The 24457-nt window shown below is 38.4% G+C and overlaps 2 protein-coding genes across 2 annotated transcripts; both read left to right on the forward strand.

Annotated features, from left to right (window-relative positions):
* Positions 1-516: 516 nt before the first annotated feature.
* On the forward strand, positions 517-7702 carry LOC136676411 (uncharacterized). Its single transcript, XM_066653408.1, has 11 exons — positions 517-617; positions 713-878; positions 977-2287; positions 2555-2694; positions 2788-2992; positions 3346-3450; positions 3553-3746; positions 3833-3974; positions 5953-6605; positions 6684-6756; positions 7419-7702. The coding sequence occupies exons 2-9, from the start codon at positions 713-715 to the stop codon at positions 6600-6602; spliced, it is 2913 nt and encodes a 970-aa protein (XP_066509505.1). The 5' UTR covers positions 517-617; the 3' UTR covers positions 6603-6605; positions 6684-6756; positions 7419-7702.
* A 1260-nt stretch (positions 7703-8962) lies between these two features.
* Positions 8963-21806, forward strand: LOC136676704 (zinc finger CCHC domain-containing protein 8-like). Its single transcript, XM_066653889.1, has 15 exons — positions 8963-9134; positions 12078-12120; positions 12234-12308; positions 12410-12515; positions 12916-12993; positions 13122-13225; positions 13370-13435; positions 14474-14534; positions 14980-15119; positions 17176-17318; positions 17490-17605; positions 18176-18262; positions 18340-18454; positions 18894-19378; positions 19682-21806. The coding sequence occupies exons 1-15, from the start codon at positions 8963-8965 to the stop codon at positions 20090-20092; spliced, it is 2202 nt and encodes a 733-aa protein (XP_066509986.1). The 3' UTR covers positions 20093-21806.
* The last annotated feature ends 2651 nt before the right edge of the window (positions 21807-24457 follow it).

Here is a 24457-nt window from a genome sequence, read left to right on the forward strand (position 1 = left end):
AGACGCGTATATGATTTCAAACACAGCGTATTTTGTTTGCTAAAAGTGACGACCATGGTGTCGTGGATTCCGTCGTGTTCTGACAGCGGTGTAGTATTTTAGAGCAGAAGTTGAGCGTTAATTCTTCTCGGCCACTGTAGCGGAGGGCTTAGGGCGAGAATCGGAACAAGACCTTTCCCACAGAGGAGCACACAGCCTTCATCTTTAGTGCACACTGTCTGGAAAAAGTGAGTGTTTAATCTCCGTCTGTTCTCTCATTTAACTGTGGTTGATAATGTTAAGGGGACTTTCAAATTTACGATGAATATATAAACTGCAGTAAGATTGTTGGCTTTGGGATCTGACTGAAGTTATTGCTCATTGAAAACAATGGGCATAAAATTGTCCATGTTTGTGGATCCCTGCTTATCCCATATTTCTTCTGAAATTATCAGGCAGTTTGTGGTGGCAGCCAGTACCATGTATTTTTGGGAAAGCTGTACAATGAACTCCATCACTCCAAAGAACACAGTTAATTTGCCCAATGCTGTGGGGTTATAAACCCCACTACTGGTCTCTTGATATTATACACTGTAAACGTGGATTTTGCAGCTAACCCAGAGGGTCCCAATCTATTGGTCAGTGTTTTTTCTATGAAAACTTGAACATTGCAATGTGTCTGATCTCCTCAGAATTGTATATTTATTTATGTGACTGTGATTTGTTTTTGCAGATGCACCATTCAATTGTCCCAGTTGGATTCAGTCTTGAGGTAAAGAGGTGTAGCACATGCTGCAATCTTTATCATTGCCCGCTCTGCCCAAATTTTAAACCCACCAAGCCCAACAGGTTGAAAAGCCACCTGGACGTGCATTTAAAAAATGCAGTGCCTTTTCAAAGTAAGTGTATGTTGTTGTGTGTGTTCTGTAAAATAGTTCAGATATTGGTTAAAGTTTGTGACTATCATAACAAACACTGGTGTTTTTTTTCCCCTCAGATTTGCAGATCTGTAGGTGCAGTTTGCTTTGTAGGCAGGAAGGACACTACCATTGCCCTCAATGCGAAGGCACACTTTTAAGGAGAAATTCCTTCGTTGACCACCTGCTACGGTGCAACGGCTTGAACGAAGGACGTGTAAAATTCAATAATGTATCTGTCAAATCCTCTCCAGATTCCTCTGAGCTCCAAGAAGTTAGACTGTCTTCCTCTCCTTGTCAAGAAGATGAATTTGCTTACCCTCTTTATCAAGAACTCAAGCCTGTCCACATTCCACTTGCCCACTGTTCTCGTCAAGACAACGAATCTGCCCACCCTTCTTATCAGTTTCCTTCCTCTAGAAGATCAGAAGTGAAATGTCCACACTGCCCGTTATTAATTCTCAAAAAAAACCTAAATGTGCATATATCCAGAAAGCACAGAGACACGTGTAGGGACGTGACTGTCCACTCACACCTTCGAAGTGTTTGCGTAGATGCAACGAATGGCATTTCTGCAGTTCAAAGGTCAGGACATGGATTTTCATATCCCATTCATGTTCAAAAGAAAACCTGGGGCAGGCAACAATGGGTTAGATGTGAACTGGAGGAATGCTGGCAGTATCAGTTGTTGGCACGGAGAAGTGGACTTCTGTTTACTCAATGTCACCATATCCGTTCTCTGGATTATTGCACAGAAACGGCTGCTGAAGAGTTCCTGCATTCCAGTGTTCTGGATGAAATGATTGCCTGCAAATTCTTGGGAGAAGCAAAGAAAGCTGTGTGCTTGAAAAGACGGCAACTGGCACAGTTAGCGCACACCCCATTTTCTGTGCTTGTAGATCTGGGTGAATCCCCTAACCACATATTTGTTTCCATTCATGAACCCAAAAACCTTCGCTTCAGTCGTCTTGGAAGAGCGTTGGTGACTTACAACAAACTAAGGAACACATGGCACTGTCCGTGTGCAAAGCCACGGATGTCCTGCCCTCACAAACACGTTGCAAAGTGGCACATTTTTCAGACCAACAGGGAGTTATTCAAGACACAGGCGAGTCCCCTACCTGACACAGCAGATTTCAGTCAGCTTCAGAATACTGCTGGGTATCCACCGACCAATGACTTAAAACGGATGGCCAAGTACATTTATGACAAGAAAAAAATTCCAGTTGATCTTTCAGATGTGACCAAGTTCAAAGCAATCTCAGAGTATCCTTCACACTTAAGTCCTTCAGAGTCAACATGCACCCTCTGTTTAAAGAGTCCAACACTTGACCATCCAGTTAACATCACTGAAAAGGCAAAGATAATCACAACATTAGGCGTTATAGAGGGTAAGTACAGTGTAACTTAGCGATACATTGATAGATGATCTTTATAAAAGCGATTTTGTATGTTTTTAATAAAATCAAAGGTAAAACACTTCACATGAGTAATTAAAATACTTTGTAGTCTCTAAATGAACCAGTTAATTCTCCATATGGTGCCCCCCCAACATAGAGGTGACCATGTTTTAAAATCCAGACTTCTTTTAGAAAAGCACTACTTGACCTTTTAAGTTAATACCTCACATTTGCACTTTCTTTATCATCTTTCCTCAGATATTTCAACCTACTACAGAAGATGTCCAGAGTGTCAGATGACATACCGGTATCAAGAGTGGCAGGATGGGCTCCACAACTTTGATGACCATGTTGTGTTGAGTCTTGAACTCTGTCTGTTTCTCAGGCATAGTTTACAAGTGCGTATTGAATGATTTTCTTGTTGCCCCCCCCCCCCCCCCCCCCTTTTGAAAGACTTTGCTTTTATTAATCGTTTTTATTTTCCTCTGTAGAACCACACTTCCATCTCAAGGGCCATCAACTCCCTGGAAGGTTTGCGCAAAGTACAGTACCCTGCCAGGGACACCATCCTTCATGCTTACTGCCACTTTGAAGCCCTAATGAGTACTGACTACACATATTCCTGTGTAGCCTGTGGTTACTACCCTTCTGTAGTTGTGATGAACTTGCACAAAAAGTCACCTTTTAATTTGGGATGTAAGTGGTTAAAACATTAAATGTTTAGTAATTTTTATAAATATTTATGACTGATTATAATTCCTTGATTTTTTTTTCTTTCTCCTGTAATGTGCAGTTCCAATGAGATGAAGAATTAGATTGCTTTGTAGTCCATTAATGATATTCCATGTTCCTCAGTGCAGATCTTTTACAAAGAGGCAGCCATGGTTAAATTAAGGTTATGTCAGAATCTCTGATGCGTCCAGGCTATGAGGAGTCTGTTTCATAATGTGAAGAAGAATGTGACTAAATTACTGCAGAACAGATAACCTGTTAACTCAACATAGTTTTCTTAATTAACCTGTGTGCCTCTTTTTTTTCTGTTTGGACAGTAAGTGAGTTCAAGGAGCCACCTATTAACTACAACGGTGAACAAAACATTGTGGAATTTTGGGACTCCATTAATTTAGAGATGATTTGTCGTGGCTTTGTTCACAGTAAGTTGGTTCAAAGTAAATTTGACATCGGGATTAATTAGTAAGCTTTGCACATGCAACATGCTAACTATGCTATAAATATATCTGTTCCATTTTTTTAAGGCCGCTCACAGAATCCTTGTGTTGTTCAGCCGAGATATGAGCACTGGGCACCATGGATTGGGACGGTGACCAGGAAGTGTGACACAGTCCTCAACACAGAACATGAGAAAGTTTCATGTCCACAATCCTCATCTGAAGCGGTTCATACAGCTGCATCTGAGGATCACCTTTTTGACAAACTAATGAAACAGAAGGTGAATTTGTTTTTTTACTTTTATATTTATTTAATGACAGTGGTCATTATTTAAGCTCATATTAAATATACACTTTGTTCATCTAGATGAGCAGTATACAACAACTTTGTAAAGCCTGCAACACTGATACCAAAGGATCCCGTGTTGAACTTATTTTAAGACTGAGGGAGGAGGTGAAGGACAGGCAGACATATAATAAAGTATTTCAGAAGATCTGGGGTACATGGGGTAAGTACAGTATAGTGTTAAAGGAACAATATTTAATACTGACACCAAGCGTTTAAAATCGAAACTATAATACAGTTTCAAAACAGTGGAGAGAACAATCTGCCTCTTCCCACTCCACCCTAGAAGTGAAGCTCGAACTTGTTGCCAGTTTGAGGAAAACTGAATGAACAAGGAAGAGACAAGTTTAAGAACATGGGCCGTAATAGCTAAGAAGATTGTGCCATAATCAGCGTATTTACACATAAATTTGTTCATCATTCATTAAAACATCTACCTACGCAAAAAAAAAGTGAACCTGCGGCTGCCATTTCCCTGCATTTACAAGTGTTTTCTGTCCAAATCCACCTGAAAAATTTTGACTAGACAAGGCTGGTGTTATCGACTTTCCTTTCCACCATAAACGTTGTTTTGGAGGCAGATCTTTACATGTGCCGGTTTGTGAGTCCTAATGGTGTTACTCGCCAGGTTGTTGAATTCTCTGCTCCACCTTAAGAGCCAAAGCTAGCACTAGGTTTATAAAGAAAACTCATTTGAAACACTTCTTATTTCCTATTTTATCCGTTTTAAACACAAAACCAAGTGTACATCATGTCACTAAAACATCTACCTACTAGAGAAACTCTTATATTTGCTGTGTGCTACCAAACTTGATTTCTCCGTTCCACTTTAAATAGGTGAATATGCAAGGCTTTTCAAAAACAATTTTTTGTCCTTTATTTGTTTACACACACACACCATAGAGAAACACACATGAATCTGCATCAATATTTTAAAACAAACAATGGTATTTATACATTTCAATCATGTTGTTATTCACCTTCTTTATATAAAACACAAAACACAATCCTGACACCTTTCAAAGTTGCTATGCCTAACTTTCTTTGTATTTAAAAATAAATAAATAAATATTAGCCGGCTCTGGCTCTGTCCTGTAGCGTTGCAACTTGTAAACTGCCTCCAATTTTCAAACATAGAATCAGTATTTCCTCTCACTTTACTCCGTCTCTGGTTATTGACATTTTTAAAAGGGCAATGGGGCTTTTTGGGTCCAGTAAAATAACATTAACTCTGTTCACTTGGTCATTTCATGGCTGCGAGACTCTGGTTGTAGACTGGACTGGGCACTTCTCAAAGTGAATATACTGCTTTAGCCATGCTGTGAGAGGCAGTGAGATTGCCTTTGATGTACATTTTAAAAATGAATGGAAATTCTAATTCAGGACAGAATTCAAAACCCAAAAAAGTCACAACAGATAATGGCAATCCAAGGAAAAAAAATTGAAATGAAGCTAAAGGAAGCTCCTTACTCAGATTTTCTTTTTAACCTTCAGTGAAATGCTGCGGTATTAATCAGTGTTGACTTTTAACCCGGCCACGCAAATGGAAAACGCAGAAATACGCGTTGGTTTTATATTTGATGGATGCAGCATGTGTCAGTCTTGCAGTTTATATGCCATACAGAAACATTACAGAATAAGTAATACTGAATATACTATCAAGACCAAGAAACATGTTAACAAAGAGCTATGTTTTAAATTGTAGCTGCATTTCAAGTGTTCAAACCTTGAGGCCAACAGCCTGATGTGGTAGCAAGTCAGGTTTAAATTGTTGGAGCTTTTTCAAACTGAAAGCTGTGCTTAAATTTAAACAAAATAGGGGTTGTTTCCCAGTCAAGGAGTAAGCCTAGTCCTGGACTACACAGCAGTTTGTGTTGTGATTTTTCCATTGAACGAGGATGTAGTCCAAGACTAGGCTTAATCCCTCTCTGGGGAAACCCTTTATATAGGTTATTTAAGCCATATACAGATAATAAAGGTTATGTAAATGGTAGTAGGACAGGAAAATTAAGGGGAAACAGAAAATGATTTTGCCTTGTGATGCTGCATCCGATGTGAAATAAAAAGCATCATGAAATGGTCCTTGCATGCTATCAATTTACCTTTTTGTTTCTTTTTCCCCCTTCGGCCTGTGTGTCTAGGTGGTTGGTCTGTCATTTCATGTCCTCATGGTGTTGTCTACAGCTTCAAATTTAACCTCTGGAGAGAAAGTCCAAGGGATTTTGCAGACCTGCTTTTATCATGGAAGCACTTGCCAAATGTGTGCGTTTACGACTTTGCCAGTGAATTAGCTACACACACAAACCTTAGAGTGCCTAGCCCCATACCTTTCTGGCCATTTGAGGGAAGGCTGGCTGAGTCCACCCCCGAGAGCCTCCGGAGTGCTCAGCTGAAGAAACTACAGATATCACTTCCATGGCTCAGTGAGAAGTGTGAAAACCCTGAACCCAATGGCCATCCTCTCACAGGATCGTCACAACACTTTTTGCTGTGTGATACGCTTCGTGAAACTAACACAAAACACCCACAAGATGTGTTGAGGAGGACTGAACTTGTTCCAGAGCTTCGCTGGATGCTAAACAGTAAAATTGTTAGCAAGTTATTTTCTGCCATGCAGAAAAATGACTATTTTTTAAAAAATATGGCTGCATCAACCCAAATGTTTGCAATGAGAAGCATCATTCACCATAGAAACACAGCAACCAACACACGGCTTCTGGAGCTGCAGCCACTTGGTGAAAGTCCTTTAGATGTGGGACACATTACACTGTCTGCCTTAGGACAGCAGTAATTTGTGAGTAGATCAAATAATAACAGAGCTATATGTGATTTGTCCAGTGTTAACTGTGATTAATACTTTTCATATTCACAGATCATGGACTATGCTGATGTAAGAGAGGTGCCTGGATTAGAGGCTAAACAACAGCCTGCAATCTCTGATATGGGTTAGATGCTTTTCACTGTTTAATTTAAATGGTATTACTGATGGGGAACTGTTGTGTGTGACTTTGTATTTTATGGAGCCCCTAAAGTCTCATGGTGGAAAAATATTATTTAGAGACTTCATTGATTACTAAATTGAGGGAACGGATTAAGTCTCTAAATAATATTTTACCACTGTGAGACTTGGGGTCTTCATAGTATTTCATGTATTTTTTGTATTAAAAGAATGTGTGAACCTCTTGAAACTGGATGACATCACTGCATACTGGTAGTTCTGTTATAGTGAACAGTTAGACATTATGTTGCAGAAATAGCTTGTAAGTGTTATCATTTAGGATTGTTTAAATGATGGTGTTTTATTGTGTACATTCAATATTTTAAAGCTACCTATTGAGAGGTAAGATATCACCATAAATAGAAATCAGTCCTTTTAACTGAATAGACTCTATGACAATGGCTGTGGACACTTTCTCATCTTTGATCATTGTATAGCTTTCAGCTACAGGAACATTAGGACAAGGTCAGGTACTGATGAATTATTTTGGAACATAAAACTAATGGGGACCTCTGGGAATGCTGTGTGTCACGTGTGTTATATTCGTTTTCTTTGTTGTTGTTTCCCCCCCTAATTCTTTTTTTTTATTATTATTTTAATTTGTCATAGGAGCCAGCTGTGATTTCACTCCTAAAGGTTGCAGCCCAGTATTGCTATGACAATGAAGGATGTGTTTCTGGTCCCTGTATTTCTCCCCAGAACATGGAGGACAATGAGGAATTAAGATGCGCTGCAGGAGCAAATAGTCAGAGAGAAAGATTTTTATTTTTCAGTGTTGTTTATTTTCCTAAGTACAATAAAATTACCAGTAATTTATTAACAGGATCTTTGTACTCATTTTGAGGTTTATTACTTTCTTGGACTTCAGTGCCGAGTGCCTTACTGACTCCCAAGTTTACGTTGAATTGTTTTGAACAATATCTTGTGTGAAAATGCCTATAAAGGAATGGTCTCAGGTACAATAAATTACTTCCAAGCAGCATTTAACAACTCTTCTCATCCTTGGCTTTGCCAGAATACATTATAGTTGTAATATGCTGCATAGATTTATCGTTTTTGTCGTCGTCTATTCTGCGCTAAAAGAAAATGTAAATATTGCCAAGAAATTCAGCCTTTTTTGAGTGTTCTGTGCTCAGGCCCAGATGCTACACACTTGTTCCTAGAAGTCCATATTGTCAGTTTCCTGTAAGGAAGAACAATATCCTGTTTCTCATTTTGGCAGTCCTCAGTGAAGACCACAAGGATGCAGACTCAGAAGCAGTCTCCTACTCAAAATTCCCTGAGATACAAGTAAGGAACTTAGGATGGATGGTTTGTTTTTACAGCTGTGTGAACAACAAGGCTGGGAGGTAGATGTGTGTGTAAAAGTGCTTAAGTGAGCATTCTACAAATGAGAAATGGGGACCTGTTGCAGGCAAGCATGATATGGTTGTTAGGAGTTACTGACAAATACTTTCCTTCAAAAACATTGAGGTGTTTGGGAGAAAATACGTGCATGCTGGAATTTGACAACATCACAAACCAATGTCTTTCCTGCCACTATAGTATCTCATGACTTCATATTTCATTGTTAAACTTTATCTGCTCATTTTATGGTAGTATCTCATAAATATTACTTAGCATCTCATTGACACCTGTGATAAAATGGTATGTGCTGAGACAGAAACATGGAATATAGGAATATTCATTTTCACTTAAATGTGAAATGCCAGGAAGCACAAAATGAATAAACAACACTTTAGAGCCCACCCTGGCTCTTAAACTAACAAATCGGATATTCACTCATTTTCTTGTAAAGCTGTGACAAATATTATGCTAATAATCACTATTAACCAATATAGAATATCTTGTTGTGATAACATTTTTCCTTGTTTGCCCAGGCCTAGTATGTTGGTTTAGTAAATTAAAATGACATTTTATAATTAGGAGTAAATATCTCATAGTTATGACTGTGCAATTGATGAATTCTTTCTTATGAGTAAGACTTAGTATCTCATGTTTAAAATGTGAATATTGGGACAGGCTGTTTAGTGCACTAAGTAGGTCATGAGTGGATTGCTCTAGGCAGGCTGCTACGTAAGCGCTCTTAGCCAATCAGCGCGCAGGCATGCCTTCGTATTGAGTTTCGTTTTGAACCCCCGCCCGGAGCCAACATGGAGGTGGATTTCGGGGATAGTGAGCTGTTTGAGCAGCTGGATGCGGACCCTCCGCTTCATAAACACATAAGGTTCACGGACGAAGATGAAGAAGCCGCGGATAATCTCCGTGAACTCAACGACAGATTAGAAGAGTGCGAGGAGACGATAGACCGCCTGAAAGCAGAGAATATCCTTCGCTAACCTAGCTTTCTATGGGAATTTTCAGTTCCACCTTAAGTGGGGAACGTAAACCCTGCGCCAATTAAGGTGGGACGGAACATTCGGAGCTGATTATATTAGCCTAGTTTATGCAGCATGTTGTTATTTCATTTATTTATTTATTTTTTGCTTATTTTATGTCATTTTGGGGTTAAGGTAACAACTTTGTCGCTAGGAAATATAATGTTAAAGTAGCTTAGCTTGTTATTTAATTATTCGTGTTAGCGTACAGTAACCTTAGTCTACTCACTACTACGGATAGCCCTTCTGTTGTTGTTGATTACTGCAGTGTAGTTTTTCTGTTCTTGAATGAACTAGTAAGGTTTGCTCAACAACGAATTTAGCGTGAAAAACCTAGTTAATTTAAGCTTATGCACTTATGAAATATTGTCTTATACCAGGGATTTTACAAAGCATAATAATGGCGGAGCGTCCCAAAATTATTACTTATTATATCTCAATTTATGACATAAAGCCCCAACTTCCAGTAATCGGTGAAATCCATTACAACTCCTTTAGCTTCATCAAAATGACTTGTTATTTAGAGCTTATTTCCAAGAAAAACTACAGTGGCCTGGATGTAACTCACACATTTGCCTTCTTTCAATATGTGCACATCTATGAAGAAAAAAATGTTTATTATATTTAGGTTCATTTTGTAAGAAACCCTGGCTGTCTGAACGCTCGGTCGTGTCACTGACTATTTATTTTGCTCATGATATGTCTTTATACATATAGGTGCTGTTCATAAAATTAGAATCATGATCATGAAAAAGTTTAGTTATTTCAGTAATTCCATTCAAAAAGTGAAACCTATTTTGTAATACTTATTTTATACTCATTCATTACACACAGACTGATATTTCACGTGTTTATTTCTTTTTATTTTATGATTATAACTGACAACTAATGAAAACCCCAAATTCAGTATCTCAGAAAATTTGAATATTGTGAAAAGGTTCAATATTGAAGACACCTAGCACCACACTCTAATCAGCTTATTAACTCAAAACACCTGCAAAGGCCTTTAAATGGTCTCTCAGTCTAGTTCTGTAGCTACACAATCATGGGGAAGACTGCTGACTTGACAGTTGTCCAAAAGATGACCATTGACACCATACACAAGCAGGGCATAACACAAAAGGTCATTAAAGAGGCTGGCTTTTCACAGAGCTCTGTGTCCAAGCACATTAATAGAGAAGGGAAGGAAAAGATGTAGTAGAAAACATAGGCGGCACGGTGGCTTAGTGGTTAGCATGTACGCCTCTCAGCACTGGGATCTTGGGTTCAAGTCTCATCTTGATGGAGTTTCCATGTTCTCCCACTGTCTGCGTGGGTTTCCTCCGGGGTCTCCAGTTTCCTCCCACAGTCCAAAAACATGGAGGGTAGGTGAATTGGCTTCTCTAATAACTGTCCTGGTGTGTATGTCAATGAATGTCTGTATGTGTGAGTGAATGTGTGTGCCCAGATTTGGATTGGCACTCTGTCCTGGGTGAAACCCTAGTGCCCGAAGCAGTCCTCCAGGTGGACGGTCGTTCCTGGTTGAAAGTATGCATAAGTTGAACAGCTGTCGCGTTCCTTGTGTCAAGCCAAGAGACAGCATCAGAAGCATCTCGCTTCTACAAAGGACTGGACCGCTGCTGAGTGGTCTAAATTTATATTATCATTATGATTATTCTCTGATGAAAGTAAATTTTGCATTTCCTTTGGAAATCAAGGTCCCAGACTCTGGAGGAAGAGACGAGAGGCACAGAATCCACGTTGCTTAAGGTCCAGTGTAAAGTTTCCACAGTCAGTGATGGTTTGGAGTGCCATGTCATCTAAGGTCCAAGCTCAATGTAGCCGTCTACCAGGATAAGTTTTAGAGCACATCATGCTTCCTGCTGCTGACCAACTTTATGGAGATGCATATTTTATTTTCCAACAGGACTTGGCACCTGCACACAGTGCCAAAATTACCAGTACCTGGTTTAAAGACCATGGTATCGCTGTTCTTAATTGGCCAGCAATCTCGTGTGACGTTAACCCCATAGAAAATCTATGGGGTATTGTGAAGAGGAAGATGCAATATGCCAGACCCAACAATGCAGAAGAGCTGAAGGCCACTGTCAGAGCAGTGACAGACAGATTGACTACATGCCATGATACATTGCTGCAGTAATTCAGACAAAAAGAGCCCCAACTAAGTATTGAGCGCTGTACATGCTCATACTTTTCATGTTCATACTTTTTAGTTGCCCAGCGTTTCAAAAAAAATCCTTTTTTTTTGGTTCAGTCTTAAGTAATATTTAAATATTCTGAGACACTGAATTTGGGGTTTTCATTAGTTGTCAGTTATAATCATCAAATTACAAGAAATAAACACTTGAAATATATCGGTCTGTGTCTAATGAATGAGTATAATATACAAGTTTCACTTTTTGAATGAAACTTCATGATATTCAAATTTTATGACCAGCACCTGTACACTAATCACCTTGGGTGGTCATTCTAAGCATGGCTGTAATACTGGCTTGTTGTGTAGTACCAGTACAAGTTGATCAGACATTGTCTAATTTATTACACATTGTTTTATGTGTTAGTCATCCTCTAGTGTTTCCTCACTGGTCCACAATCTACGTTTGTCTATTACTGTTTTGTTGAAAAATGCTTCAGCATTCTGGCATTGTCACAATTAATTTGTCACACTTGAATTGATTTTGCCCTGTGAAGGACTGGCGCCCCCTCTGGGGTGTGTTCCCGTCTTGCGCCCAATGATTCCAGGTGGGCTCTGGACCCACGCGACCCTGAACTGGATAAGGGTTACAGATAATGAATGAATAAATTAATTAATTTATTGATTTTCACACTAATCCTTTAGACTTGAAGGCATGACACACATTATATATTCCACCCTTAACACCTGTTTTACATGAGGAACTGAGGAGAAAATTGAAGATTTTGACTCGGCCTGCGTAAGTTACCTTGATGTTAAATTTGTTTTAATAACCCAATTTGCTTGTCCACACAACTGATGTATTGTTGTCCACACAACTGATGAATGTGACTTTGCTTGATTTTATTGCAGAGGGATACTTGTTGTAAATTCAAAACTTGATGGACCACTCTGCCAAATTTGTTTTGGAAACAACAGCATCTCAAAGTAAGTATTTGGTTTCCTAAATATATTTTTGTTCCTTTTAAAAAGTGAGTTATTATCTGAATGTTTTTATTGTCAAATACTGTGCATTTCTGTCCTTCCAGGGAGCACCGACAAGAAATTGAAGATCACTTATTTGGTCTCATTCAGAAACACCAGCAAGAACAGAACAATGAAAAACAGGGCTCTGCTTTACAGGTCAAACCCCAGGTAGAGTGAACAGGTCTCGTTTTTACCTTTAAAAAAAAAAAAAAAAAAAAAAAAAAAAAAAAAATCCTTTATATTTAGATAGTAAATTAGCACACTCGTAAATGTTATTTACCTTTGGTGAAATAGAGATTTGTTAATGCTAAACAATGTTTAGGTACTAAATAACTTTGCAGTGTTTTGTGTTTGAAGCTTATTTATTTTTGCGTTGCACCACAGCCCTGAAACGGATTAAGTGTAAATGATGATGATGACTTTTGCGTTGGAAAATTGATTATAAGGCTAGTTTCACTAACAATAATATAAGCTTGTTACCCAATTATTTTGTTAAAATATTAATTATATTTTATATAATAAGTAATATCTTCAGATTTTCATAAGCCAAACTGCTTCTGCTTTGCAGAACTCAAGTTTTGTCATGGAGGAGATCCAGGAAACAAAAGTTGCTTCAACAGGAAAGCAGATTAAAGATGCTTTTACTGTGGGTATTACATTTACTTCACTTCCATTACATTCCTGTTCCTATTAAGACTCTAATCAGCATCCAGATTTTCTTTTCAGTTTCATATAAGTAGTATGTGTGTGTTTTTAATATAATGTATTTAACAGGTTGTGGGCAGTGTGTTGTACTTCACCAGCTTTTGCCTTGATAAACTGGGCCAGCCTCTTCTCAATGATAACCCCCAGCTGACAGAAGGATGGGAGATACCCAAGTATCCTTAAGATCAAATTTGCAGATCCCTGTAATTATATGCTTATTGACCATTTTCTTTTTATATATACTGAAGCTACTCATGCATCTCAAGTGTGTGTATATGTTCTGCCATGCTTAGACTTCCTGAATCACCCCTGTCTAGGTATCAGCAAGTTTTTGGCCAGGTAATTGCTTTAGAGGGACAAGACGTGCAGATAAAGGAGAAAAGGTATGAAATGAATTGGCTGTAAACGTCTGATAAGGGTAGTTGTGTGTAATATGTGCAATTATCATAGTATTTGAAAAATGGGAAGCTGGTTAAAGCCTTAAAGGAATACTTTTTAATAAGTAGCTTTTTTGTGTCTCCTGAGCTCCCCCTATATATGAGGTCATGAGCAGCTCTTCAATGGGCTTCAAAAAATCAAAATTGGGGCTTCTAGTGTTACACATACATTACTTCAATATTGAGTCTGGGGAATGTTTGTAATCAAATTAATGCATGATGAAACCCATATATCACTAATAATACACACTGGATCGTGTTATTACAACCATAAAGTGCAAACTTGTTCATCAGTGACTCTCAAAAACCTGATTGCAGCACTTTGTTGTCAACAAAACTTATTTCCAGAATGGATGCCTAAAGCTAAAAAGTGAGATAATCCATCTAACATTAGCAGGCGCAAACCTGGCTCACGGCTCAGTAACGCTCAAAAAAACTGAATATTACACTTTTGTCACCAAATCTTATCACCAACACTGCAAAGAATGAAGAAAGTGCCACAAAATACTTAATATTACAACATGTGTCTTCATGTCTTTTAGCTCACTCCCCTGAGTAAAGTCAGTCTCTCACTCTCTCTTTCTCCTTTACCTTGTCGTCTCTGCCTTAATGTACAAACTGGAAAAACAGAGTTGATTTTTCTTGTGGCGAGATAATACACCCGTGAGCTGTGTGCTGTAAAGCGTTACGCATTTCTCTTGAGAGATCTCTGCCCTGTGGTTTTGAAGTTGCATGGTTAAGATTTTTAGAGGAGAAGCCCTGGGAGCTGTGGACACTATTTTACATATTACAGGTTGGAGGAGCTTTAGAATCTTTTTGTAGCAGTCACTTTTAAATAAAAAAAATACTACATAGTTTTCCTTTGTGTCTAGCAACCCCTTAACTAGAAGTTCTGGGGAAAAAAATCCATTTTTGGAGTGTGTGAATGCTTCATGACCTTTTTTATTTATTTATTTATTTATTTTTAATCTTTTTCTCCCCCAGACCTAAACCATGCTGTTTTAACTGTGGTGGTGAGGGCCATCAGTTGCGAGACTGTCCAGAGGTGAATGTTTGTCCTATCATTAGACTTGTACAGAAACTTTAATTGCATCTGTAGACTGTGATCTTCAAAAGATCTACAAATGTAAAAGGAGAATCTGAATTGTATTTATCATTCCCCTTCCTAGGGATTTCAGTCGGAGCTTAAAAGTTTAAACGAACTGCCAATTAGTACCCAGATCCTTTTCATATGTTAAACTCACTGAAGCAGCATGTTTAAATTTAAGGGACGAGCTAGACTGAAAACTGGTTTTGTAAACATCATTTATGACTTTCTCATAGGTAAAAGAACAAAGAAATACTTTTTTTAGTCTGTTCCCTACAGTGAAAATGAGAGGAAATGTGTAGATTTTAATGTAATTGATACTGGTATTATACTTTGCAGTGTTACCTGCAAATTGTAAAAAAGCGCACCTGCAACTGTGAAAGCACATTTCTTTTTTTTCCAGCCAAAAGACATGGCCCGCATCAATGAGAAGAGAAAGGAGTTTGCGCAGGTCAACAGTCAGGGCAACAATGTGAGTAACCAGCGCTACCATGAAGAGGAGGTGGAGGAGAGATTTGCCAAGTATAAGCCAGGAATAATAAGGTCAGTAACTCAACAGCAACACTGAAAAGGTGCAAACTATACAATTTAGAGTTACCTGGTTTGGTCACAATACCACAAGGATGAAGCAACACAGGGCCAGGTGGTATGAAGCTTGCTAATGATTGCCAAAAAATATTTACAAATGGATTTCTGACATTTTAGACAATCAGATATTTTAATTGCTGTTCTTGAAGTTTGAGCGATCTTGCAAGCTAATTTACTGACCTTGCAGTCTCACAAATGGCTTTCTATATGTAAAAATGCACAATAACTTGCACAAAGAGAGCTGAAACATTGTTTTGACAGTGCCAGGTGAACTATCTCCATATCATGTGTGGCCAAATGTTCATGGAATTCTGCTTATTTAAAGTTTCACCTTAAGGTGAAGGATTTCTGGGTAAAATATGTCAGTCCAGCAAAGCTGTCCTCTTTCTCTGCCTCTTTTATATATTTACACTACTGAATGGAGAGTCTCTCTATTGACAGACACACCTTTTTGGGGTTGTGTTTCACAGACAGTGTGAGCACTCCTATCACATCATGCCATTCGGAAAAGTTACTTTAGTGCAGAGTTAACTGATTCTTTGGAAGCTTGGGCTGTACACAGCATATTAAATGTGCAGTTTTAGTTGTCATCCATGCAAAACATTTTGGAAATTAAACAGTGTGTGCCTGGCTTTAAAGAGTCCAATCACTGTCCGCTTTGATAAAGCCACCACTCTAATATGGCTTAGAACAGTCTGAAATCTTAGTGCCATGAATTTAACAAGGCATTTAACCCATGTTAAGTGTTAAGCATTTATTTAAACAATTTAACAAGGTGCCTAAATGTGCATGCACACTGCAAGTGACAGAAGTGTCACTGCGACCAGAATTAATTTATTTCAAGTGGGTGAATTGAGAGAAGTTGATCTCTGCTCAAATTTTTATTGAAATGAGCAGTGACAGATGTTGGTGACTACCAATCAGAAAACAGATACTCGTGTTCTCCTAAAACCTCTCGGACTTCTTTGGTTCCTACTGAAGGTTGGTTTCTTAGCAAAAATGGAGGAGGGGCTCTTCATTGTGTCCAGGTTCCCCATTGCTTTATGATGTGTCCTTATTTGTATACAGGGGAATCTAATTGCAAACTTTTAATAAATACATTGATAATTAAATGTGTAAAATACACTTTCTTGATTCACAAGAATGATTTGACGTTTATATCAGGGAACTTACATATGCTTTGTTTGTTTGCACTGATTGCTTTTTCTTTAAAAATATGGTTACAGTTCCGTCCAACACACCACCTGCCCACATGCTGGTAGACACACCCACTATCCAGTCATTGTCTGCTATGTGGGCAACGCAGAGTGACATGTAACTTGCAGTGTGTATGTGGGTTTAGAGATTCTAGTCCATTTTACAATAAGTAATCACTGCCGATTTTGCAGCTACTCAATCACACTGAGTCTTGTGCTCTGTCACAAACCAAAGAACTTATTAGATTCAGATCTGTGACTGGGTAGACCATTAATGCACAAACAATTCACTGTCAGATTCATGAGACCCTTTGGAGAATTTTCCTTTGCAACAATAACTCTTCTCTTGTTCATCCTAAATGTATTGGATGGAGATTTATAACACACTCTCTCTTTATACCTCTTCAGTTCATGCTTGACATTGAGCGTGGTGACCATGGCTCATGTGCAGCTGCTTGGGAGTGTCTTATTTCATGAATTTCTGTGGATTATATTAAAACTGTGTGCACAAAAACACCCAAACGTCTGCATTCACCTTGGGTGTACATTAAAATAAGTACAAGGAGTGATGACTTTTTGTTTTGTGGCATGTTGTGTTGGAATGAATTCTGGGAATGTCTATTGAATTAATAGCATATGACCAGTAGTATCCCCTCTCACAAGGATTGACGTGTATGTTTATTTTGACTTGTTTGCATTTATTTGAGACCAAGACTATTTTGGCAAATTTACAAAACCTGAAATGTTAAATTATTTTAAAATGTATTCAAAATATTATTTAATCTTTTAATTTTTCTTCCCCTTCTTTCTTACAGTAAGGAGCTTCTGGATGCCCTTGGTGTAGTCTCTAACACTCTTCCACCATTCATTTATCGCATGAGGTCACTGGGCTACCCACCTGGCTGGCTGAAGGAGGCTGAGATGGAGCATTCTGGCCTGACGCTTTACGACGGCACAAGTAAGTCCTTCTGACAAAATGTTACACGTCTTGTGTTTAAAAAAAGAAATCACTTTATTTTCAGCTCCTCAAAATACTGAGCTTTTTGGTGACTAATGTATTCAGCATGTTACCTCATAAAACAAGCTTTATAACATTTGTGAAAGACATGCAAAAATTTTTTCTTCAAAGCATCAGGTGATGGAGAGGACGACATGAATGGCCGTAACCAAAATGTATCCTATGATGTCTCTAAGCTAGTGGATTTCCCTGGTTTCAATGTTTCTGCACCTTCCAGCGTTAGGGATGTAAGTGTATAGTGAAATTTGGGCAGGATGTTGTCTGCTTGTACATGTGTGTTCTTTATATTAATATATTTATACTAGCAAAACAGCAAAAGTAGTGTTATTAAAGGTCCTCTTTTTTTTTTTTTTATTTATTTTTTTTTTTTGGCCTTTGGGTTTTGTCAGTTCACTCTGACTGGCTGTAACACGGTAATTACCATAACCATTTAAAAAAAAAATAATTGTATTTTCCTGAGTTGACCATTCAGTCTGTCTGTTGTGCTATAGATCATAAGTGATTAATCATGGCTAACTATGCAAATAATTTGAATAACATTAGTTATATTTTCAGCCCTATTTCAACACCATCTCAGTTTTTAAATTGGCTCAGGGATTAAACAGTTTTAAAGCTGTTTTGCACGTACTATATTGTTACTTCAATATACATATATTACTTAATCTTGTTTAAATGTATTAAAATGAAGATACTTGTTTCATTTTATGAAATAGTGTTTAAAACACAGCCATTGGTTGGCAACATATAACACACATTGGCTTGTAGAAACCATCCCTTTTTTCTTCTTTTTTCTACAGGATTACAGGTCTTTTGGTTCCATTCCAATGCAGCCTCAACACTGGAAACAAACCTTTGCTGCTCATTTGTCTAATATGTATCCAGTGGTAAAATACTTCTTATTTCTCATCATTTAAGATACATTATTATGGGTCTTTTGAGTGAACCTTCATTCTTTTAACAGCCTGGGTCCAAATGCAACAAAAGATGTAATGACTCGGAATTAACCCCACGGCAGACAAAGAAGCGGAGGTCTAATTCTGACGTCTACGCAATCTCAGACATGGACACAGATTCAGGTAGTGGTGACTTGCCTTAGTTTACAAATGTTAAACTAATTTTTATTGACCTAACAGTGTCTCGAGCCAAGTCAGTCAAGTCTTGACTCACAAGTGTGGTCTCCTGTCTTTCCTTGAAAACTTTAGTTGAGTTAAATTTTTATAGTAGCTTTTGTTTAGTTACTGATGTTATTTTTACATAATACACGGCACATAGTTTGAATTAAGTTGCAAGGTATGAGGTACTTATCAAGGCATATGTGTTGTTGTTGTGTTTTGTTTTGTTTTTTTCAACCATTACCTCAATGACACAAGTGTGTTCATATGTTATCTTCCAGTTGCTAAACTCCAAACTTTTAAACTATATTAAATTTTTCTCTTAAGAAACTAATCCACATAAAACCCTAGCGATTTTAGATTCAGTAGCAGCATTTAATGCCATTGTACTGTGCCCATACAGATCAGGGCACTCCTGACCGAGCGACACCTGATGGTTTCCAGTTCCAGCCACCACTTCCCCCTGCCTCTCCGCTCATCAGTACACCACCACCTTTACCTCTGGGAACGCCTCCTACCACTCCCACTCGGCCTCCACTTCCTAAAGGCACTCCTCCTCCGACGCCTCCCACAAGCTCCTCTCCGTTTGTGCAGGGTAAACCTGGGGCTGGAGAGGAGTCAGAAGATGGGCTCACTCTAGAGGAACTGGAGGAGCAGCAGAGGCTCTTGTGGGCAGAGTTAGAAACTGCTGACAACGTCAACAGTGATTCTGAGACTGGGCTGGGCTCCTCCAGTGGAGTGTCTCCATCAGCTCAGCCTGATGCTGACATAGAGGAAGGGGTGGTGGAAGAAGAAGAAGATGAAGAAGAAGACGGGGAAGTGAAGGAGTCCATATCAAGCCAAGTTTGTGAACCTATAAGCACCCCTGCCTCACCTGATGAGCCACAGGTGAATAAGAGTAGGCAGTGTGGAAAATTACATCACATTACAGTATTTTTCACTATGCTTTGCTTTTCATCATGCTTTGATAAAATGAACATGGAAGTTACTCAATATATTTGATGTAATTTATCTGCTTGTAAATATTCATATAAAGTAAATAGAATGTTTTTTCTAGAATTACACCATGGATTACTGTAGGGTTACACTCAAGTATCAGGCATCTAATATCTGTAGATGCACTTGCTGCACTGAATTTGTTACATCATTAATCATCATCATCACAGTAACACATATTGCCCTCACCTACAGGTAACTGATGTGAATGAGGATAAAACCAACAATGCTCAGGTAAGAGACAATCTTAACGAAGACAAAAGCGACACAGGAATGGAGTCTCAAGATGAGCTTCTAGTGCTGGATGAGGTTTCTCAAGAAAGTGAACATGACAGTGAAAAGAATGGATGTACTGAGGTTACCAAGGTTGCAGAAGAAACCACTTTGCAGGTGGCAGATATCCAAGGGCCTGAGGAAGATGGGGAACCCGTTTTATTAAAAGTAACATCTGTTCCACACAGAAGTAAATTTGCTGAGGGAATCATTCCTTTTGAAGATACGCCAGAGTTCACAGAGGTTGCTGAGGCTACGGGGGTTTATCTCAGAATCCGAGAGTTGCTGAAAGAATCCCCACGAAATCATGCAAAGACGAAGAAGTACACTTGATTTGTCTCCATTGGCAAATACAGAAATGTATGCCTGTGGGAATGGAACATGTATTTTCTGTTATGGATGCTCCAAAGGGTTAGTTCCAAACGGTGTCTGATCGTTTTGGTGTTTAAAATTTTCCCCATACTTTTTTTTTTTTTTTTTTTTTTTTTTTTTTTTTTTAATTCAAGCCACAAATAATCTTCCACAACTTCTTTAGCAGTGTCAAAATCATCAAAATGCAAGTCAAAATGCATTTGTCAATCGGTTTTGTGATTTTATAATTACATGGAGACCAATTTTTGTAGTACAGGTTCAGACTAAAATGTAGTGTTTTATGTATGTGCAGTTTTATAAACAGTCTTTTTTTTTTTTTTCTTTTATAAACGGCTGGTTCTCTCCAGTCTGTTGTCTTCACTAACAATTCATTGCCTGTTGCTTTTTGTCAGTCTCTTCCTTGTCATCATCACTGATCTGTGCACTGCAATTACTTTTAACTCTAAATTATTTTTTTACAGTGACATTTTTATGGTTTCCTTCCTGTTCTGCATTTTATTTTTAGTGCTTCTCAATCAGGTGATGAGGACACCAGTAATAAAAATGTTTAACATCCAGAATAAATTTAGCAGCATCTTTATGGCCTTTAAAATTAATTAAAAATGATAGCACTTGTTCATTAAAGACTAACACTGTTTTGTCAGAAAAAGTTAGGAATTTGAGATTTAAAAAATTAAATTAAAGAGGGAGAGAGAAATGCTTTAATGACCAGGTGAGTTACAAGCAGCTGCATACAAAAACATCTGCAATTCTGGCTTTAAGCCACTGCTCTGACTGGCCGTGTGGTTGTGTGATGATGGCCTCAACTGTATGAAAGGATTAAAAACTGCATATGGTTGTGTTGGGTTCGTTTTTTTCAAGAATGTTCTGTCTATAGTACCTAGCCTGCATTACTTTAATATAAATCACATTTCCAAAAAGGTTTGGATGCTGTGGATAATGTAAATTTAAAAAAGGATGCAATGATGTGCAAATAATTTAAACTCTCTATTTAAATGAAATATTACAGAGATACCATTCAAAATGTTGAAACTGAAATATATACCTATTTTCAAATTGATACCAGCGACCCATTCCACAAACCATAAAGAAGCTGGGTTTATTGGCAACAATTCAGTGATGTGATTGGGTTTAAAAAGATCAACCCATATAGGCAGAGTCTGTCATAAATAAAGATGGGTAGGGATTCACAAATGTTTCATAGCCAAATATGGCAACAATTCAAGAAAAACGTTTATCACCATGAAAGAAATAACCTGTGGGTTTCGTAATCTACAGTACATATACATCATTAAAGGAATTAGAGAATCTGTAGAAATCTCTACGTGTGTGGGACAAGGCCCATAACCCACACTGGGTGGTTGTGACCTTCAGGCCCTCTGGTTGCATTCAATTTAAACATTTTTCAGAATCATTGTGAATTCAGTCCATTACTTTATCCACAAATGCAAATAAAGCTATATCAGGCAAAGAATATTTTATATATAAACAGGATCCCGAAATTAAAGTGGAACGGTAGGTTTGAGAAAAACTAAGTGACATGTTTGTATGTGACTGAAGTTAACTCTATAACTTTTTGTTCGCTGTTTGAACTACCACAGAATCACTTTTTAACTCGAGTTGTTTAGTTTTGTTGCACTTTGAGATTGTTTACATTCGTGCAGTTAGCTTTCATTCACTGTAATGTTTATCGCTTCAATTTCCTGACTGAGACTAAACACTAATATAGAAAATTGGATTTAAAACTTCATTTTTTTAAATTTGGTATAGTTTAAAAATATGGGATTTCCTTTGTTTTTCAAATGTTTCCATGTTCAGCAGGTTGCTCTCCCCCGCTGTGATGGTACAGTCCCATCACTTTCATTACAAGACCCAGTAAAGGTGAAAATGTAATCGAGTGTCGTTTTTTTTATTTTTCTGAAATTCAGATTTTTTTTTTCTTACTATACCAAATAGGAAAAAAGATTTTGAACCCAATTTTCTGTATTTGTATTTAGCCTCAAACGAACAGGAAATTTAACTGATAAACGTTACACAGACCGTGTTCTCCCAAATTTGGAGACATTTTCACTTTAAATAATATGAAACAGCAAAAAGAAATCACTATTACCTACCTATGGAACAGGAATACCATGTCCATATCCCTTTACTGTGCAGTGAGAAGAGAGAAATCCTAGCATACTGGAATGAGACACTTTTTTTGAAACACCAGGGCAAGCATGCAAACAGACTGGAGGGCAGCAAATGGTATGAAAATGCCCTCAGGATATATATATATATGTCAGAGGCGATTGCTCTAAGACTGCAAGTGAAGCTCAGCTTCCCCTAAAATGTCAAAAAATAAGTGATCAAATATATACTGTTGTGTGTACATGTCATTGAATAAATATGCACTACAACGCGCTCAACTTTTGTTCAGAATCAGCTTCTTATCACTGGTAAAGACGCGGCTTTCCTCTCAATCATTCCCGCAGCTTCACAGTGCTTTAAACAGTGAGGACGCTGAGCGTCCACAGAGAGTCATTGGATAAATGCTGGGCTTTGTCCCGCCCATCGGACGCTCAGCGTCTCTGGGGGTCTATGGGGCAGTGGGCTGGCCTCGGCTGGCCCGGACGCTCAGCTTCTGCATGATGATTGGATGATCTGTCTCAGGCTGAATCCCTTTTTGATTGACAGCGAAATGAGCGAATCAGCGATCCTTTGGTGTAAAGATCTGTGGGAGCACAGGCGGACACACTTCACATGGGCCAAGGCCGTTTAAGCAGCCTAGCTCTGCTGGCCATTGAGAGGACACTAGTCAAGTCCCTGGAAAAGACGCCTTGTTGGTACGACCCCCTGAAGGGGACGCCAGTTCTTCACAGGGCAACGCACACACATTCACTCACACACTCAAAACTACGGACACTTTTAAGTTGCCAATCCACCTACCAACATGTGTTTTTTGACCGTGGGAAGAAACCGGAACGAAATGTGTATTAATTCAGCTAAACTCATTCATATGTGTCATTTGACAAATGCTCTGATCCAGCATTTTTAATCATGTTAGATGAAGTGGGCTAATGCAACATTTGAAGTCTTTTCCATGGACATTGTTTGGCATAGTGTGGTGTTCCTGCTCAAGCTGTTACTTCCACATGTAGAGCAGCAGTGTCCTTCATTGTGCTAGTTGTTCCCAAAATGGGGGCTCGCAGCAAGGCAATTGAATGTATACATAACGTATATCACTTTTAATAATTCCAATGTAAAAGGTGATCTGCCACTTTAATAAGTGAGAAATAAGACTTACAATAATGAGGTTAAAAGATGTTTAACATAAATTTCAGTGGAGTCTGGAAGATGACATGAGAATCACAGCTGAAAACCTGTGATTCTGAGATGAAAAACACATGTTGGTAGGTGGATTGGCGACTCAAAAGTGTCCATAGGTGTGTGTGTGTGTTGCCCTGTGAAGGACTGGCGCCCCCTCCAGGGTGTGTTACTGCCTTGCGCCCAATGATTCCAGGTAGGCTCTGGACCCACCGCGACCCTGAACTGGATAAGCGGTTACAGATAATGAATGAATGAATAATTCATACTGCAACTTCTTATTGAATGAAACAAAATAAAGTGACAAATCACTACTTCATGAAAGAGCATGCTTTTGCATATTTTTAACATTGTACTACTGAGATGACAAGTACATTTTGTTTTATTAGAATCACAAATTATCACAACAAGGTTTTATTTATTTAAATGAATAATTTTATTGAGATATTGAAAAAACACCAATACATTCTGTATCTTGGGAAAAAAAAACTTTGCTTTCATGACTTCTTGGTAAAGATGTCTCCTCAGTTCCAGAATAATGACAGGGGCATGCTGAGACAGAGGCATGGATGAATCGAGTAAACCACTTTTAAAGGTGCTGTATGACATAAAAATATGGGTATCGACCGTTGGTGTTGGAATTTGCAGTGGTGCAAATGCGCCCCTCAAGTGCTCCTTCAGAAATTGAGTTTTGTGTTGTATTTTTCAGTCAGAATGACTGATGCCCGTTTGCAGAGCTAGAGCTAGATATGAAGACCCAACTTTTTCCAGTGTCCAAAAAGATCAGAGCACTAGCGAACTTGCACTTGATTTCACAAAAAAAAATCTAAGTCGTATAAAAACGCTTTAAAACTTTAAGGAATCGTATTACTTAATAAGCTCTAAATATGTCATTTTGTAGAACAGAATGAGTTAAGCTGCTTAATCTATGACCACCCACCTACGACGCACGTTACTCTCAGGAGGGCGGGAGGAAGCTCTATGAGTGAGGCACGTCAGGGCGGCGCTAGTCACTGAAGA

This window comes from Hoplias malabaricus, chromosome X2, assembly GCF_029633855.1.
Source record: "Hoplias malabaricus isolate fHopMal1 chromosome X2, fHopMal1.hap1, whole genome shotgun sequence".
NCBI classification, from domain to species: Eukaryota; Metazoa; Chordata; class Actinopteri; order Characiformes; family Erythrinidae; genus Hoplias; species Hoplias malabaricus.